The sequence below is a fragment of the Limanda limanda genome, chromosome 7 (genome assembly GCF_963576545.1).
Source record: "Limanda limanda chromosome 7, fLimLim1.1, whole genome shotgun sequence".
Lineage (NCBI taxonomy): Eukaryota > Metazoa > Chordata > Actinopteri > Pleuronectiformes > Pleuronectidae > Limanda > Limanda limanda.
Genome location: NC_083642.1, coordinates 1,009,087 through 1,025,950, shown reverse-complemented (window position 1 = coordinate 1,025,950; position 16,864 = coordinate 1,009,087). Strand labels below are relative to the sequence as shown.

Sequence of the window (16,864 nt, the reverse complement as noted above, 5' to 3'; positions counted from 1 at the left end):
AGGAAGACTTCGTCCACAAGTCTTTATCATCTGTCCTAGTTTCATAGAAGTTTCTTGAATAGACACTGTGTTTGTCTCTTTGTCAGAATGTGGACGTGGACCGAGACCCAGCGGAGGCGTTGGAGACGGTGCCAGACCACATCTAGAGGAATCAGACCAGCGAGTTTCAGCTCCACCCACCCTGATGGACGGAGCTGGTTCAAGCTCCACCCACCCTGATGGACCGAGGCCTTATTTTTAATTGAAGTAATTATAGTAATTGTTATTTATGTGTAAAACTCCTCGATAATGAGAGTGAGACATTTCTCAGCCTATTTCCATTGTAAATGCACTTTATTTATAATGTAGGGCTCAGGCCAAATGTCGACAGGAAGAGGAAGCTTAGCTTAAACACGAGAAGCGGGAAACGGCTAGCTACGCTGTGTTGAAGGCTAGTTAAAGCTAGTTAAAGCTAGCTGGTTAAATTAAGCTAAACATTTAACAGGCTGTGTCTGATTAACGCCTCCAAAGAGAAAACTAAACCACGAGTTTTTGTTTCCTTCCGACAGCGGCTAGCAGTTTCCCCCTTCACTTGGTCTTTATGCTAAGCTAATCATCTAGTTTATCACCTCACCTTTAGCACACAGACATAAGTGGTATCGACGACACCATGATGTGCCTCACGTAATTTAAAAGATACACAACTCTATGCACCCGACAGGCAGACACACACCAGGTGTAGTGTGTTTGTGTTGTTGTATGTTTTTAATGGACCTCAGTCATTTTAATAAGTAGCACAAGGGGATCTGGTGCAATATTAATAATTGTGGTGCAACTTGTCAGTTTTTAAGATATGAACATAATTCTGAAGTGACTGTGAAACCTTGAAACCACATGGACAATGTTCTGGGGTCCGTGTGACCGAGGGGACGGCCCCTGGTTCCCTGAGGGTCACACCAGTGATCACAGGGAACCAGTTCTCATGAAGCTGCTTAACTGGGTCTGACTCTCTGGTCCACATCACCAGAGACCCAACAGCGACACCTGGTGACAAATCTGGGTACTGCAGTAGTAAAAAGATAGAGCTGTATGCTGATGTAGAAACTGTACAAGTAATAATCCATACAATAAAAACTATAAACATTGTAATTATTATTACAAGCAAAATTAGACAGTCAAATATTCATGAAAATGTGATTTACCACATTACAATTTAACATGCATCTATATTAATTGTCCACTAGGCTGTTGGTGGTAAAATAATGTTATAAACCTCTAAAAATTTGGTAACAAGGATAACAAAGATCATCTTCGTCAGGAGAGATAAATAACTGAGTTCAAAAAGGTCTTCAGCTTTATGGCCGAGCGGTGACACGTCTCTACAGCCGTTAGTTTGTGGGTCAGAGGCGGCACAGTTTTGATCTCACGTTAAAGTGCGTCAGCTTCATATCACTACAACACTTCAGACCAAAGAGAGTTGAAGTCCAAACTGGCCCCAGGTCTGTGCTTCTCGTAGCTGGAGCTTCTTACAGCTCGTTTGTGTGACCTGAGGGATCAAGAGAAACGAGTCTTCTCCTCAGAAGATCCTCGTTTAAAAAGAACTTGGATGCCAGAACATGACTGTGTAAATAAACGTACTTCTTCCCACACAATGTGACGAGTGTCAGAGATTTAACCTCAAGTCTTTTAAAAACCTGTTCAGTTGTAGAAGTGTCACAGCAGTGAAGCTCCGTCGTACTCCTGTGATGAACGCCGTCCTTGTCACATGTGTGTGAGTGAAAAGACCAAGTCAATCAATGCAAATCACTGATGTTGAATCTTGTAAAAAGATTTTATTATCTGAACTTGAACTTGAACTGTAACGTCCAGGCAATAAACTGAGAATGGAAACCTGAAGCGTTTGTGTGATGTAACATTAAAAAGGAGTCGGAGGCTCAAAGGTGAAATAACGTGTGAACACAGAAGATAGAAGTGGAAGTGATGCAGCCTCAGCATCACACTGGATAAATAAGAACCAGGGAACAGTGGGGGGGAGGGGGGGTTCATCTCTGGCTGCTGGTGCTGGCCTGCGTGGAGTCGGGGGTGCAGTGGGCTTCTCTGTACTGCTGACTCCAGGTCTGAGGGTCCTGTTCATGAAGCTGAGGTCAAACACAGGTCGTTGTTAGACACATCTTCAGGTGAATCAGTTATAAGGATGTTCAGTCTTGTCCTCCTTTAGTAAACAGACACTTACTTCACCCATGAACTCCAGGATTTTGGCTTTTGACACTTCGAGGTCAGCGCGTTGACCCCAGCGAAACTCGTGCTCGGGTGGTTCTGTGTGAGGGATCCGCACGTACTCCAGGTACCTACACACATACAACTATCTTAGTTATATATATGACGTAAAAGACATTCTGCTTATAGATGTTCAAAAGAACTCGGTGCTGTGTAATGTCTGGAGTGAGAGGTGGTCCGGCCCCTCTGCTGTAGAGGTGGAGTTCCTCTCTCTCCTGCTGCTCTGTGGTGTGGTATAAACCAGAGTCTATGGTCTGAGAGACACTGGCTCTGATCACACCAGTGGTGAAACACATGAAACACAGCGGGAATCGAACCTGTGACCTCTGACTGGAGAGGACTGAAGTACCGCGGGATTACAGGACTGTACTAACAACAAGGTGAAAAGTACTCACACACACCTATAGATGTAGGGGTGAGGGAGGGGGAGGGAACAATCAGATCACTGGATTACAGCTTCTTGTAACAACCAATTTCCTTGAATACCATGTAAATGAGGAAACCTATTTCAGAGCTCTGACTTCAGGAATCCACAAGAAAGAAAACATGTTCCTGTTTAAGATGGGAGAAGTGAGGAGGTGAAGACGAGAGGAGGTGAAGTGAGGAGGTGAAGACGTGAAGAAGTGAAGAATTGAGGAGGTGAAGCATGAGGAGGTGAAGACCTTGGTCACCTTCACCTGAGGACACGTTCTTCTTCTTACCTCTGACGCACAAACTCGTCTGTGACCAACTTCTTCAAGTCACCGAACTCTTCGTGCTTCACTCTGAACGTTTCCCATCGTCAGAAAGAGAAGAAACAAAAAGACGACAGAGTTTCAACAAGTCACATCTTTATAATCTGACTGTTCACACGACTCGAGTATAAATGTGAGAATTATCTTGGATTTAAATGTATTTTTAAAACAGACTTGGATGAAATGTTGAACTTAACTTTGACCATATAAACATGTCAAGATAATTTTTTTAACTTGTTCTAAAGTAGATTTTTCTGATAGGTCGATGCCACCTGGTAGTTTTGTCTAAACAATTTTTTCTCAAAACTACATTTTAAATTGAGGCTGAGGTTTAAGCCAATTTATAAAAACATTCACTTCATCTTGTTCCCTGTCAAAATCATTTTCACAACAGATTAGATTCAAAGTCAAACTACTGAAGATTTTATTTGATATATTTTCTTTCTTTTCTGTATAACGTTGCATTTGTTTGTTTTTTTCTCTGTTTTTCTTTTTTGTTGTTGTTACCTTGTGTTTTTGTTTTTGTTTTGTTTGTTCCTGAAGTTATATTGCCCAATCCATGTCTGTCTGGACACATTGGTGTTGATTGTTGTACTCATCTTTACCTCCTGTCTCTGTAACGTCCATTCAGCACTGCACTTATAAATATTAAAAATCCTTCAATAAACAGATTTTGATTTGAAAACTCAAACTACACAGATACAGAAGTAGAACAATAAGAAGCTGCCTCACCCAGCGTCCACTCGGAGTTTCTTCAGCGTGTTCCAGATGAGGTCTACACAACAGGAAACACAACCATGTCTTTCAGGGACAAATGAAACAAATTATGAATAAACTGAATATGAGGAAGATTCTTGACTCACTCACTTTCTCTAACGACGCCTCCTTTCATGAAGATCACGCTGAGGATGGCGAACAGCAGACCCATCTTGGGATTGGTCGGGCTGCTGTTCACAAACACGTGGAGCAAACGGTGAGGAATCACACAACAGTTATGAGTCAGCGTTACAAACATGATAACGTGTAAATTTCCACGATTGAAAGTTCTCACTTGATCCGCGAGGCGTCTTCAGCCGTTTCCAGTTTATTAATGAGGATGTACACGTGAGTTTTGGTGTCGATTTCCACCAGTTTAAGACCAAAGACCTAGTTCGGTGAGAAGAGAAGAGACACTTTGTGTAAATATGATATTTCTGTGATTAAAAAGTTGCTGTGATGTCATTGATCCGGTTTGACAGAACACACCTGGTCAAAGGTCCGTGACGCCTTCTTCATGATCTCTGGGTAAATGTTTCTATAATCTTTCACCACGTGTTTCACCAAGTCTGGGAAAAAGAGAAATTATACTATATTGTATATCTATTTGGTGTCTGTGTGTGTGTCTCTTAACACACCACTGCTCCAGCCTCTGAATCAGAGAACCAGGTCAAAGCTTCAGGTCCAGTTTTACTTTGGAAACTCTGGGGTTGTGTTTTAATCTGAAAGGACAGAAACAGGGTTGTGTAACTTCACCTGCTCGGCGGATGGGAATCTTCTTCTGGTCCTTCACCAGGAAGTACTGCACCACCTCTGCTGTCTACGAGACGCACAGACACACAACGTGTTAATATAAATATAAATATGTTTAACAAAGTGTGTAGATTTCTGTGCCTCGTACCTTTTGGTCGACCTGTGCAGGCGTGAACTTCTCCAGTCCTCTCTGGACCTGGGACGTGCTCGGCTGAGTGAAGGTCGGGTCCTCCTCGTCCTCCTGCGTCCCGGGGGGGATCGGTTGTCTCTGCGTGGAGAAACAGAAGCTGAGACCAGACAGAACCTCAAACCCACAAAATATATATACCAGAGAAGACCGAACGTTACTGCCACACTGAGATAACTTCAGTCCAGCTTCAGAACCATTACAGACACGTGGACATGGTGAGAACTGTATGAAAGTGACATATTTCCTCATCTGTATTCACCTTAACTGCTCATGATCTGTAGATATACTTATGAATCTACATGATCTATGTCTGTATACTCACCTCAATGCACTTGATCACTTTAATCATTCAGTGTTTATCTACGTTTGTACATTAGTTTTCACATCCTGTCCCATTCACTACTCTCACTTTAGACCAGTGTCCTCCACTAGATTCCATCTTCCTGTGGACATTGCACTGATATCACAGTAAAATATCAGAGTTGTTTACTCTCTTATTGATGATCATGAGTATTATAAACATGATTTCAGCTATGCAGACAGGATCAAAGATAAAGTATAAAAAAACTGTATAATTTATTTGCTGTTTTTTTAATCTCATGTTGTCTTGTTCCATGTGACTGAGACTTGAATAGAATCAGGTTCTTTGTGCGGCCGTAGAGAAGAAGAACAGTTAAAGTCTGATAATGTCGGTGTGAAGTAAACGTTGAATAGTGATCGTGGGAAACTCGACAGTTTGGATAAGTTTCCAGATGAAAGATGTGAATCAGTGCAGAAGGACAAAGAAGAGACGTCTCCATCGTGTCCTTTGTCCTCAACTGGTTTAAAAAGACAAGAGGCAATGACGACTGGTCTGCTGAGGGGACACATGGTGGACAGAGTACTTACAGAGTACTAAGATAGTACTTCGACAGTACTTTCAGAGTACTTAGATAGTACTTCGACAGTACTTAGATAGTACTTTCATCCGAGCCAGCAGCCAGTCACATTTACCTTTAACGTCAGGTTCGTTGATAACTAACGGAAGTGACGTCCCTAACACCTGAGCTGTGTAGTGACACAATCGAGTCCCGTTCAGACTTGAGGTGGAGCAGTGACTGCACCTGTTGTGTAGTTGTGTGGTTGTGTAGTTGTGTAGTTGTGAACTCACTGATCCCGACAGCCTCTTCCTCTGCGTCATGGCTCCGGAAACACACGGGTCCGAGTTCCGCCTGATTCCAAACACAACACACAACCTGCGTTAAATACACAACAAGAGTGTTGCGTCACTTTCACTGAACCACAACTACACACCCGACAGCACGTGTGTCATTCCACTGGAACACAAACTCACTTCCGGTTTGTTTCTGGACAAACTCCCGCTGCCGGAGCTGCAGGCGCCGATTGATGACGTACACACCCTGCGTCGGCTTGTTGTCATCCGTTCAACATTTCTAATGAAAACATAGTTTAACTTTTAATTATCTCTCTGTTCAAATCTTTACTGTTTTTTTTTTTCCTTTTTAAAATCGTTCTCACGTTGGTGTTGTAATTTCTGTCGTGACTAATAAATAATTAAAAATACAAATTATAAATCCATTAATAATCATACCTGCACGGACAGAAGACTCACAGTGAAACAAACAAATAAATAAAACAGTTAAACTAAACCAAGTTAAAAAATACTCTGAGCTTTTTATTAGGAACACCCGTTTGTCACGTGACTATCCGGGCAGCCAATCATGTGGCAGCAGTTACAGTTACAGGAGCTTTAGAAAATGTTCAAATATCAAATATCACAACAATAAAAACACTGATCACAATCTATCGTTTCATCATATTTCAATCAGCTGAAAGTTGATTCTCAGAAGAGAAAACAAACAGTCCAACGGTCTAATTTAGAAAAGTCTCACACTTTATTGACATTCACGTACAATAGGAAAGATTGGCAATCACAGTAAGGCAATACATTAATCAGAATACACAGAGGTCACTCAGCCTTTCCTTCTTTATCAAAGCCACCGACCTCTGTGATGAACAAGTTATAAACACGTGTGACAAGTTGAGAGGTCGACAGAAAACTCAGTTTCATGTGTTGGGAAAATAAATAATCTAAACCACTAGGGAACAATATTAATGTGAAGTTTGGGAGGTTTACAGAGAGCAGAACTGATTTAAAGTTAAACAGAACTGAAAATGGAACAATTAGCTTCATCATATCTGAACATTGACTCTGCATGCGTCTCTCTGACAGACAGCTGACCTTCAGATTATAGATCTATAGATCTATAGAACAGAGGAGCACAGTGAACATTTAGTGTTTCAACAAACAGCAGCTTTGTGTAACGTTCTCCTGAAAGTGGGAAACAAGTGAATTCAAGCCGAACGCTAGAGAAGAGCTGAACCTTCCTGCAAAGCCAGAATCACTGAATTATGTATTTTTAAATCCAAAACCAAATTTGATTTAATTATTTTACAGTATGCGTTTGATTTTTCATTCTCTTGTTACTGTTTTGCATCGTAGTTTATCTTGTGGTGGCAGAGACTCTGATTCCTGCCATGGTTTTAAATCATCTTCATAAGCAGGAAGAATTCAATCTATTTGTGTTTTCATGTCTGAAGTCGTTTCTGATGCAAACCGGGCCTTTCTAATCACTGCTGCTTCAGGTCAACAGAGTTGAACTTGTAATGTGAAGCAGCCTCAGGATATGTACTGGACTGTATTTGTCACTGGAGTAAAACAGTGACTGATATTTGGATCTAAAATGCATCAGCAGCACGAGACCTCGATCAGTTGATGGTTTTAAACGTGACCCGATGTGTGGAGCAAGAAAACAAATCACAACAAAATGCACAAAGACGTCCTTCTTCCTTTTCATTCAAATATTGAGAGTTTATTCGACTGTTGTGTAAACTGACACAAGAAGTTCCTTCATCTGCTCAGTGACTTTTATCATCAGTGACAAAGAATTTGGTTTAAAAATAACACAAGACTGAAATCTTAAGAGTTGTGAATTGAAGGTTGAAGTTTTGGCCTCATGCATTAAAGTGTGATGTGTCCCACGCCCAGAACAACACAACTAGAGGACACACTGCTTCCTGCAGTGATAGTAGACGTTGGCATTGGACGTAAATCATGACACGTGGAATCATCTTGTCTCCTCTGGACACTGAGCTGGTTGGTAGCTGGAGAACAGCTGACACACAGCTGAAGTTACTTTAGAAGCACTTAAGCTTCAATCTATTCTGGAGATTCTACAAACGTTGGAGATCTTCTTCTCTTCAGTGAGGGACAGCAGGAGCAGCAGAGACTTTGAGGAATCCAAGGACCTCAGTCATCTGCTCTCCACAGGTTCTCCTGGAGCTGATCCTGTTTAGCACCTGAATCGGATCGATGAAATCAAAGCTTGAAGCCGGTTTGAAACGTTGGCTGAGTCACAGAGGAGTTCCTGTTGCACCCAAATTCACAGAAGAGCCTGATTTTCAATGATTATGATTCCGATGAAGCTGAGAAATCGAAACCACCTTCGGTTTGTCAGGATTCTGTGGATTCTGTGTAGTTCCAGGTGCTGCAGCGGAGTAGAGGATGTGAGCCGATACCATGACATGTGGTAAAAACAGTCCCATGTTCTAAGTTACCGTGGTTTTAGGGTAAAGTCTGATTGGCTGTGACTCAGGACCTAGTGTGGATCTGCCCATGAAGAACCTCGGCCTGGGCCTTCAGGCTCCGAAACTCCTCCTGGATGAAATCAGTCAAAGTCTTTCTCATTTCCATCTGAAAGGAAACGTTAAGAGGAAGAACGTGTTCAAAATATATTAATATCCTGCTGATGTGGCACTTTTCCCTCAGCTTGCTCCTGAGACGTTCACAAGAACCACCAGGAAACAGAAAGCCTCTGGCCAGTAGGTGGCGCCGGAGCAAGACAGATGCAGCTCATCATCATTTTCAAGTGATTTCATTGATAAATTTGTTGGTTTACACGAGTGACATCTTCAAATGTGAGGTGTGGTGCGACAGATTCATGTTCCAAGAAATCTGATAAGATGAAATCAAGTGATAAACATCAAATTCCAATGTAACACGATGAAGAATAGTTTCTATGTCTTTCCTTAAAACACCGACTGTAAATCATGTACATGTGGATCCAGTCTCTTCTCACCTGGCTCTTGTTTTCAGCTCGGAGTGATTCAACCAGATCTTTCACGCTGAACGGTTTCCCCACCAGGACGGTGATTTTCTGAAAGGAAACCAGTGTTTACAGCAGCAGTCAGTCACAAAGTTGTGTGTGTGTGTGTGTGTGTGTGTGTGTGTGTGTGTGTGTGTGTGTGTGTGTGTGCATGTCAATATAAATAATGTCTATTTTGAGAGACAGACACTAATCAGGGGGGGGGGGATGTAAATGAACATTTGTCGTTCCCACCTTGCCTGTCCGAGGAATGTAGGGCGTCATATTGGGCAGAACATCACTCAGACCTAAGACAGAAGTAGAACATATAGAAGAACAAGTACATGATTTCTATATGAACTCTTGGTATCAGAGAAGTGATCTATAATCTATGTACAGTAGATAATCTATATCTTCACTTCTGGTACTGTCATTGATCAGGTGTGATGTGAACTCACCCACATGCCACAGCGGCAGGATGATCGGATTGAGGGAGCAATCTGCGATGAGCCGACCCACGCCTGGAACACACACCCGGAGGTTTGAGACACAACCACAGACACACAACAGTTAACACAGTGTAGATTATAAAGTAATGGTGTACATTCATCTGTCCAGAGCATTGTGACTGGAGGACAGAAACACGACAGGAACATGAACCCTGCTCACCCCATTTCAGTCGAATGAATTCTTCAGTCATGTTGACTTTGCCTGTGAAAAGGAACGAGACAGAAAAAGCTTGATTCTCTTTATGATACAAAATAAATCAAAAACAGAAAAAGTTCCTGATATCAGGCCATAAAGAAATCTGATTCAATATGAGCTGACGTTAACGATATATGAAAAATAAAGTGCACTGTGATTCCTGAGAGGTTATCAAACCATTATGACAGAGAAATGTAGCTGAGGTTTCATATTTCATAGTTAACCATAAACATTATTATAAAAAATATTTATTTAACACAAATACAACCCAATATATAGAACTTAATTAAGAAAATACAATTTGTTTAATGTTAAATATAAATGCACATCTTGTCTGTATTATTTATTATGTAAAATGTATTTGTGGCCACAATATTAACGCTGACCCACATATAATGATTTTATTTTTCTCACGAGTCAAATCATGTTTCATGCTTGCAACTCTCAAATGCACACAGAGAGACACACACTCACACACACAGACACTCACACACACAGACACACACTCACACAACTCAGAACTGATCCTGAGACAGATGTTAGAACCAGGTGTGAACAGGATGATAAAGTCAAAGCTTCACTGACCCTCTGGGAAGATGTGAACCCATTCTCCTTGGTTCAGTTTCTCCAGAATGAAATCCATTCCCTTCTGGTAAACGCCGTCACCTGGAGAGAACATGTAGATGCAAGAGGCTCATTCACATGTTGTTGAGGTGGGGTGGGGGGGGGGGACATCTGTGAGACCCTCACCTCTGCAGACGGGAACACACTTTCCCCGGCTGAAGAACCTGGAGAACAGCTCCACGGTGAAGCAGATCTCGGAGGCTGCAGGCGTCCTGTCCATCAGTCACAGGTGGATCAACAATCATCTTCATACAGATCAATCAGATTTCTGACAGAATGATCGATTGATTGAATATTTATTTAAGCCTCGGAAAACACAATGAGGGACAAGACCCTCATTTCCAATGGTGCCAAGGGTACAATAAAGACTTGATACATTGAAGAGTTAATACATTGAATAAATAAGAATGAAATAAATATGCATATATATATACAGTAATACAAGGTATAAAAAAATGTGTCAGTATAAAATACTATGGCCAAGTCAACTATCAGTTACAGTCACTGCAGGAGAAGTCAGCTGTTCATGAGACCAGACTCCAGAACTCCCTCAATGAAACTAATGAGCACAACCTCAAAGATTTTTGGACCTCATTCCAAATGTAGGGTCAGGGTTCCTTATAACAGAAAGCTGTCTTCCCCAAGTTAGTGTTAACACGAGGCAGATATAATGAAAGCCAGCTCTGGGAGCGGGTATTGTGGGTATTACAATTCCAGCTGATGAGAGAGGAGAGATATAGTGGCAGGAGCCCAATGATGTGAGATGAAGAAACTCACCAGCGCATCTTGTTGAAGCTCCACAGCTGTCGCAGCTGCAGCACGCCTGTGGCAAACACACGATTCTTACAGACACTGTTTCTGAATGAACTAGGTTTTGAATTGTGTTTATTTCACACAACATAAATGCAAAATACATAAAGGAAATGTTAAATGTATGTGTGGGGTCTGATAGAAACATGTCTTATATGAAAACCACACCCAAATATGACTAAAATCTTCAGTTTAGGTTAAATAGAAGTATAAAGGATTAAATTTGACATATATTAGTATAAGAGAGAAAATATAAAGAGTGAACACTTTGTACTATAAATACAGTTTGAATATCAGAATCTAAAAGACCTCATTTTCATTGCAAATCAAATGTTCAAACAGCATATTTGTAATTCTCCTTTTGGAAACAGAGGAATCCAATAAATTCACATTTTCCTTCCACAAGATTAAACTCTGTGAAATTTAATAGAAAACTGACCACAAGATGTGTTATGATGTGTGTGGTGTCATGTTGTGTTTACCCCAGATGTGTGGGTCGTCCATACAGGACTGGTGATTGGACAGCGTGATGAGGGGGGTGTCGGGGGGGCGCTGGTCGATCAGGTTCAACAGGACCTCCTGGTTCTGGACCTTCAAACGGTTCATGTACTCTGAAGACGCAGAGATTGAGAGGGAGAGGAAAAAAAACAGAAGCAGCATCAATGTTTGCCAAAATTATCAGTTTTATGTAACAGAATTAATAATGCAGACAAATGTAATTAAATGTTTACACTTTACACCAGGGGTGTCAAACTCATTTTAGGTATGGGGCCACATATTGACCACTTTGATCTCAAGTGGGCCAGACCATTAAAATCATAGCATAATAGCCTCGTACCCCCCCGTTTTTTTCACCGCCGCCACCACGCCCCTCCGCCCTGGATTACATCGCGTCGGACCCTTCTTGGAACACGGACCTAGGAGTCTATCGCACGCATTGAAAGTGAAAGGTGAGGGCTGAGGTGGGATTCCAGCCCCCCGGGGCTCCGTGCACACCACTGCGTACCCCCTGAACCACTTTGCGTACCCCGTACTCCAGTTTGGGAACCGATGGTCTATGGCAGGGGTCACCAACCTTTTTGAAACTGAGATCTACTTTGAAGGTACCAAGGGCTACATGTTTGTTACAAACTTCCTGAATAACAAAGTTCCAAAGATCACATTTTAATAATAAAAATAATATATGTCAAGAGAATGTCTGATCACATCAATTTTAATTATTTCTCGCAATAATCATTAACAACGATTTCCACAACAATGATGGAAGGAGACAGATATATTAAAACAGGCTTTATTTTTTTGTTAATCTGTTGCAACTTTGCTTAAATTCAACTTTATTTATTATTTACTTATTGTATGGTGACATTTATCACTACATTCCTCCATCAATCTGTACTTTTTCAAAAATAGAGAAAAAATAAATTAAATTAGAATCACTTTGTTACAACGATGATGAAGTTCAACCAAAAATAACACATGCATGTGACTGGGGTGTAATGTTTCTAAGTGTCTTCTTAATATGTGGGTCTCATACTGTCAGCTGCCAGAGTTTTCAGACCTAAAATATACACAAGTCTCTCCTCATGTCCTCCTTCATTCACTGTGAACCCAAGAGCAACACAGGCTTCATTGTACGTTATTTTCAACTTGGTTGGCGGTTTGACATAGACTTTTTATTTTAATTTAAAATTTAGCTGGACACCCTGGCGGGCCGTATCCGGCCCGCGGGCCGTATGTTTGACACCCCTGCTTTACACCCTTTCCTTTCCTTATAAAGTAATTTATTTCACAGTATATGGTTAAAGTGTAAAAATATCAAACCTCAATTACATTTCTATGTCATAAGGCTTAGATAACATCATCTGAGGAACAATTATTAAACATGTATATGGACTTATATATATATGCATCTGCCCCAGTAGTCCTGCTGGTCTGTGATCTGCTCCTTTATAAATCACACTTTCACACTTACTGGTCCAGAAGTAGGAATAGGATCCGACCATGCCCATGATCAGGGAGCCGGAGATCCTCCAGGCCAGAGCGGGGCGCTGTGGGAACGGCCATCTGACCTCCAGAGGCATCTCTCCACACACCTGCATGCACAGACACACACACACACACACACAGACACAATTGATTTAGTTTGACACTCTTTGATAATGAGTTTATGATCAGATGTTCAGGATCATAAAGTCCTCCTGACTTCAGCAGAATCATCCATCTCTGTGTAGAGCAGGAAGTGAGACTCAGCAGCAGGAGGCTCAGCTTCCGGCTGCTCATTAATAAACCCTTTCATTCATAACTTGTGATGTTTTCACCGCAATGTCAACATCCGGGCTAACGTGCAGCATCTAGCCGGATGTTAGCCTGTTAGCCACCGTTAGCTCCGCTCGCACACTGATCACTTTCAGCCTGTAGAAATAAACTGAATTAAATAGTGACGAGCCGGAGAATAAAAGTATAAACATCCGATTTCATAGAAAGCATCGAGTTACCTGCGTGAGGCTCCGGCTGTCACACACTGTAACACACACTGTAACACACACTGTAACACACTGTACCACACTGTAACACACTCCACACCGTGTGGGTCTGAAGCTACACACTAAAGACGTTAACATCATAGAGTGTATATGTAACAGTCACATAAACAGTCACGTTAACACACAAAGGAAACATCAGAAACACACGTTTATCTCGACTTCACCCTCTCCTGCTCTCTGTGACGGACACACAAACCGGAAGTGGACGCCCCGCACTGAACTGTGGGTAAGGTAGTCTTCTGGAGCAGCCTCTAGCTCTGAGCTGGCTGCAGACAAGATGGCTGACCCTCGTCCTCTACGAGCGCATGCGCAGTAGACATCTCCGAAAGTGATGGGAAATTATTTCTGTTGTTTTCACCATAGACTGTATGTACAAATTATATTATACAAACTGTAAATAAAAATTATATTATACAAACTGTAAATAAAAACTATATTATACAAACTGTAAATAAAAACGATATTATACAAACTTTAAATACAAATTATAATATACAAACAGTGTTGGGGAGTAACGGAATACATGTAACGGCGTTACGTATTTAGAATACAAATTATGAGTAACTGTATTCCGTTACAGTTACAAATTAAATAGATGGTATTCAGAATACAGTTACATTGTTGAAATCAGTGGATTACATGACGGTACTTCTCTGTTTCACGAGTTTAATCACTGTCTCGTAAATCCACCGGAGGCAAAGCCCCCAGGAAGCAGCTGGAGACCAGGGCTGCCGTAAGAGAGCCCGGCCCCCGGCGGCGTGAAGAAGCCTCACCGCTACCCGCTCGGGACCGTTACAGGCCCCGGGACCTTGGCTCTGAGAGAGTTCCGTCGCTACCAGAAATCTACGGAGCTGCTGATCCGCAAGCTGCCCTTCCAGCGCCTGGTGAGAGAAGACCGACCTGCGCTTCCAGAGCTCCGCTGTCATGGCTCTGCAGGAGACCAGCGAGGCACGCAGGGTTCACACCGGACGCTGAAGCGACGCTAAAATAATATCACCCGTTGACCCAGTAGTATAAAAGCATATGGTCACTTGTTGCTCCAACATTAACTGCAACAGCGTCCCAATTTAATGTCATCCATCTTCAAGAACTTCTCCGCTGTTTGCTCCGTTCAATGTCGGGTGTCGAGGGTAAATTACGTATTCTCCGCCCCCCCCCCCCCCTCTCTTTATTTAAAACTCCAGGACAACAGAAGGGGAATACAAACTATGGGATGCATGCTTTATCATTTATATCATATAAAATATGTCATCAATATCGTTTAAAATCCTTTTTCAGTGTGTTTCCTGGAGCGATATGCTCGCGTCAAGCGCAAAAAATAGACCCGACGCCGAAACGATCGCTGCACGGCGCGAGGCAGCCTTGGCGCAGGGGGGGGTTCAGCCTCCGGTGAGACCCGCACAGAGGTGGGAGTGGATGGGAGCCGGACATCCAGCGGGCCCGCAGCATCGGTGGAGAGAGAGTTTAAACTGCTGCTGCTCCACTGATTATAACAACGCCAATCATACACTTAAAAAATGCAATACAAACCGGAAGTATTCCAAGTATTCAGAATACGTTACTCAGATTAGTTAATGTAATGGAATACGTTACAGATTACATTTTTGTGCATGTATTCTGTATTCTGTAACGGAATACGTTTTGAAAGTATCCTTCCCAACACTGTATACAAACTGTATATAAAGGCTGTCCCCTGCTGATCCTTTTTTTGACTTTTCTCTCTATGAAGAATTTACCTGGAATACATTATGATATTATTATATTTATGTTTAAATACAGATAATGTGCTTATTAAACTATCAAAAAAAATCTGAATTATGCACGGAGTAGGATTTGATGTAAACTAAATATTCTTATAATTTTCTATGAACGAGAGATAAAATAAATCGTTTTTCTTATTTTTAGTACTAATAATAATAAGTTTGATAATATATATGATGGTATTATTTGAAAGGTTATACAACATTATGTAATACACAACTCTTATAAAGCATAAAATTGCTAAAAATTTAAATAAATAAATATATCCCAATTTAATATTTTTTAATAAATGATAATAATAATTAAACGGTCACCTACTTTGTTTTGAATCCAGCTCCACCCACTGCTGAATGGATCCAATGAGCTCCAGGACAGGAGAGTCCGTCTCCTCAGAGGTTAACTCACATTTTCTTGTTTTTTATTTAACCAACTATTATAATAATATTGAACAAATAAATAAAATATCTTGATATACCATCGATTGTCTTTATTTCTAATCTGCCTCACATCATCAAGATAATAGTGGTTGTGGTGAGGTACTCAGGGTAATTTTCTGCCTGCTCTGATCAAACTGATCAGTAGGTGGCGCTATGATCCTGAGAAAATATTGACACATAGAGCTGTGTCATGAGACAGGAGTTTGGTGATGATAGGACAACGCACAGTGGAGTTATGACAACATTGTCTCCTTTGGCGAAGGATGAACCTTTGCCGTACCTCAATGTTTTACATGGTTTGAGAAATGTCCCAATTCTGAGAGAGAGAGAGAGAGAGAGAGAGACATCACCTTTGCAAGACATAAAGATTCAAGTTTCAAGTTTCAAGAGTTTATTGTCAAATGCACAACAATCACATTCAGAAGTCGCTTGCACGGAAACGCTCGGGTCACAGGCTCTTACAGCAATGCTCAGAATATTACAAGCATGGAAGGATTCATGGTCCGTGTACGTCCGAGATACAGAACATCGTGTTTTGATGGCGTGTAATCAAACCTTGATGCCACGCCACGGTCACACCATGTGATGAAAAATCGATCTTTAGGTTAGTTTGTTTCTCCGTCTTGTTGTGATGACACTTATCTCAATTTGAAGTCGATCTGATGAAAGCCCTGATACAAGCACCTTAAAGTAAAAATGGCCACTAAATGCAAAATGGCGGGCTTCCTGTTGCGTTTTCAAAATGCATCTCCAGACTTGTTTGTTTGTCTGGTCATGATACACATGTGCATCGATTTTTTGAAGATCGGTCAACGTGAACACGTTCCAGGGGGCGCTGTGGAGCCATTTTGCCACACCTATTTAAAATTACTCCAGAATACGTAAATTTTCACCACTTTCTAATTTTCTGCAAAGTTAAGTAAGAAGTTGAGCAGTTAAAGCCTCAAAAATACAATTCATTTGCCTGAAAACAACAACAACACACTTTGACAGCTTTGAGAAAATGTGAAGTTTTTAAACTTACGAAAGATAAGTTCAGTAATTTTGCACTATTCAAACCTTTTCATTTTTTGCAGTGTAAATGTCAATGAAACAGAAAAGTCCCTAAAAACTAACAGAAAATATTAACAGATAATTTCATATGAGACAC

The 16,864-nt window shown here is 41.3% G+C and overlaps 3 protein-coding genes across 7 annotated transcripts in view; 1 reads left to right on the top strand and 2 right to left on the bottom strand.

Moving 5' to 3' along the window:
- The window catches only part of si:dkey-96f10.1 (6-phosphofructo-2-kinase/fructose-2,6-bisphosphatase), a 186,902-nt gene extending 185,027 nt beyond the window's left edge, over positions 1-1,875 (top strand). For both annotated transcript variants that reach the window (XM_061075174.1, XM_061075172.1), the window contains one exon: positions 87-1,875. In XM_061075174.1, coding sequence (XP_060931157.1) covers positions 87-146 — 60 coding nt within the window. In that variant the 3' untranslated portion in view covers positions 147-1,875. The remainder of the gene's footprint in view (positions 1-86) is intronic.
- ndnl2 (necdin-like 2) lies at positions 1,792-6,071 on the bottom strand. 4 transcript variants are annotated; one of them, XM_061075178.1, is made up of 11 exons: positions 6,023-6,071; positions 5,840-5,900; positions 4,648-4,767; positions 4,503-4,566; positions 4,236-4,315; positions 4,042-4,136; positions 3,858-3,937; positions 3,723-3,765; positions 2,958-3,020; positions 2,213-2,327; positions 1,792-2,117 (listed from the first exon to the last, which is right to left on the bottom strand). In XM_061075178.1, exons 2-11 carry the CDS (start codon positions 5,867-5,869, stop codon positions 2,022-2,024), a joined length of 786 nt encoding a protein of 261 aa, XP_060931161.1. In that variant the 5' UTR covers positions 5,870-5,900; positions 6,023-6,071; the 3' UTR covers positions 1,792-2,021. The 4 variants fall into 4 exon arrangements, with proteins under 4 accessions (XP_060931161.1, XP_060931163.1, XP_060931162.1 ...); XM_061075180.1 differs by having other exon boundaries at positions 5,840-5,924; positions 6,023-6,065; XM_061075179.1 differs by having other exon boundaries at positions 5,983-6,045.
- Positions 6,072-6,560: 489 nt separating this feature from the next.
- Positions 6,561-13,712, bottom strand: tafazzin (tafazzin, phospholipid-lysophospholipid transacylase). Its single transcript, XM_061074830.1, has 11 exons — positions 13,664-13,712; positions 12,946-13,066; positions 11,456-11,584; positions 10,941-10,986; positions 10,290-10,375; positions 10,125-10,205; positions 9,504-9,545; positions 9,293-9,355; positions 9,090-9,142; positions 8,829-8,906; positions 6,561-8,443 (listed from the first exon to the last, which is right to left on the bottom strand). The coding sequence occupies exons 2-11, from the start codon at positions 13,052-13,054 to the stop codon at positions 8,342-8,344; spliced, it is 789 nt and encodes a 262-aa protein (XP_060930813.1). The 5' UTR covers positions 13,055-13,066; positions 13,664-13,712; the 3' UTR covers positions 6,561-8,341.
- Between the last annotated feature and the right edge of the window lie 3,152 nt (positions 13,713-16,864).

Excerpts from the sequence above, each read along its gene's own strand:
- ndnl2 (XM_061075178.1), bottom strand. The coding sequence starts at position 5,869 with ATGACGCAGAGGAAGAGGCTGTCGGGATCA. Across the intron at positions 4,768-5,839 it reads GGAAGAGGCTGTCGGGATCA|AGACAACCGATCCCCCCCGG; the intron begins GTGAGTTCACAA and ends TTCTCCACGCAG. Across the intron at positions 3,021-3,722 it reads AAACTCCGAGTGGACGCTGG|AGTGAAGCACGAAGAGTTCG; the intron begins GTGAGGCAGCTT and ends GGAAACGTTCAG.
- tafazzin (XM_061074830.1), bottom strand. The coding sequence starts at position 13,054 with ATGCCTCTGGAGGTCAGATGGCCGTTCCCACAGCGCCCCGCTCTGGCC. Across the intron at positions 10,206-10,289 it reads GTGTGTTCCCGTCTGCAGAG|GTGACGGCGTTTACCAGAAG; the intron begins GTGAGGGTCTCA and ends TGTTCTCTCCAG. Across the intron at positions 9,143-9,292 it reads CCTGCCGCTGTGGCATGTGG|GTCTGAGTGATGTTCTGCCC; the intron begins GTGAGTTCACAT and ends CTTCTGTCTTAG.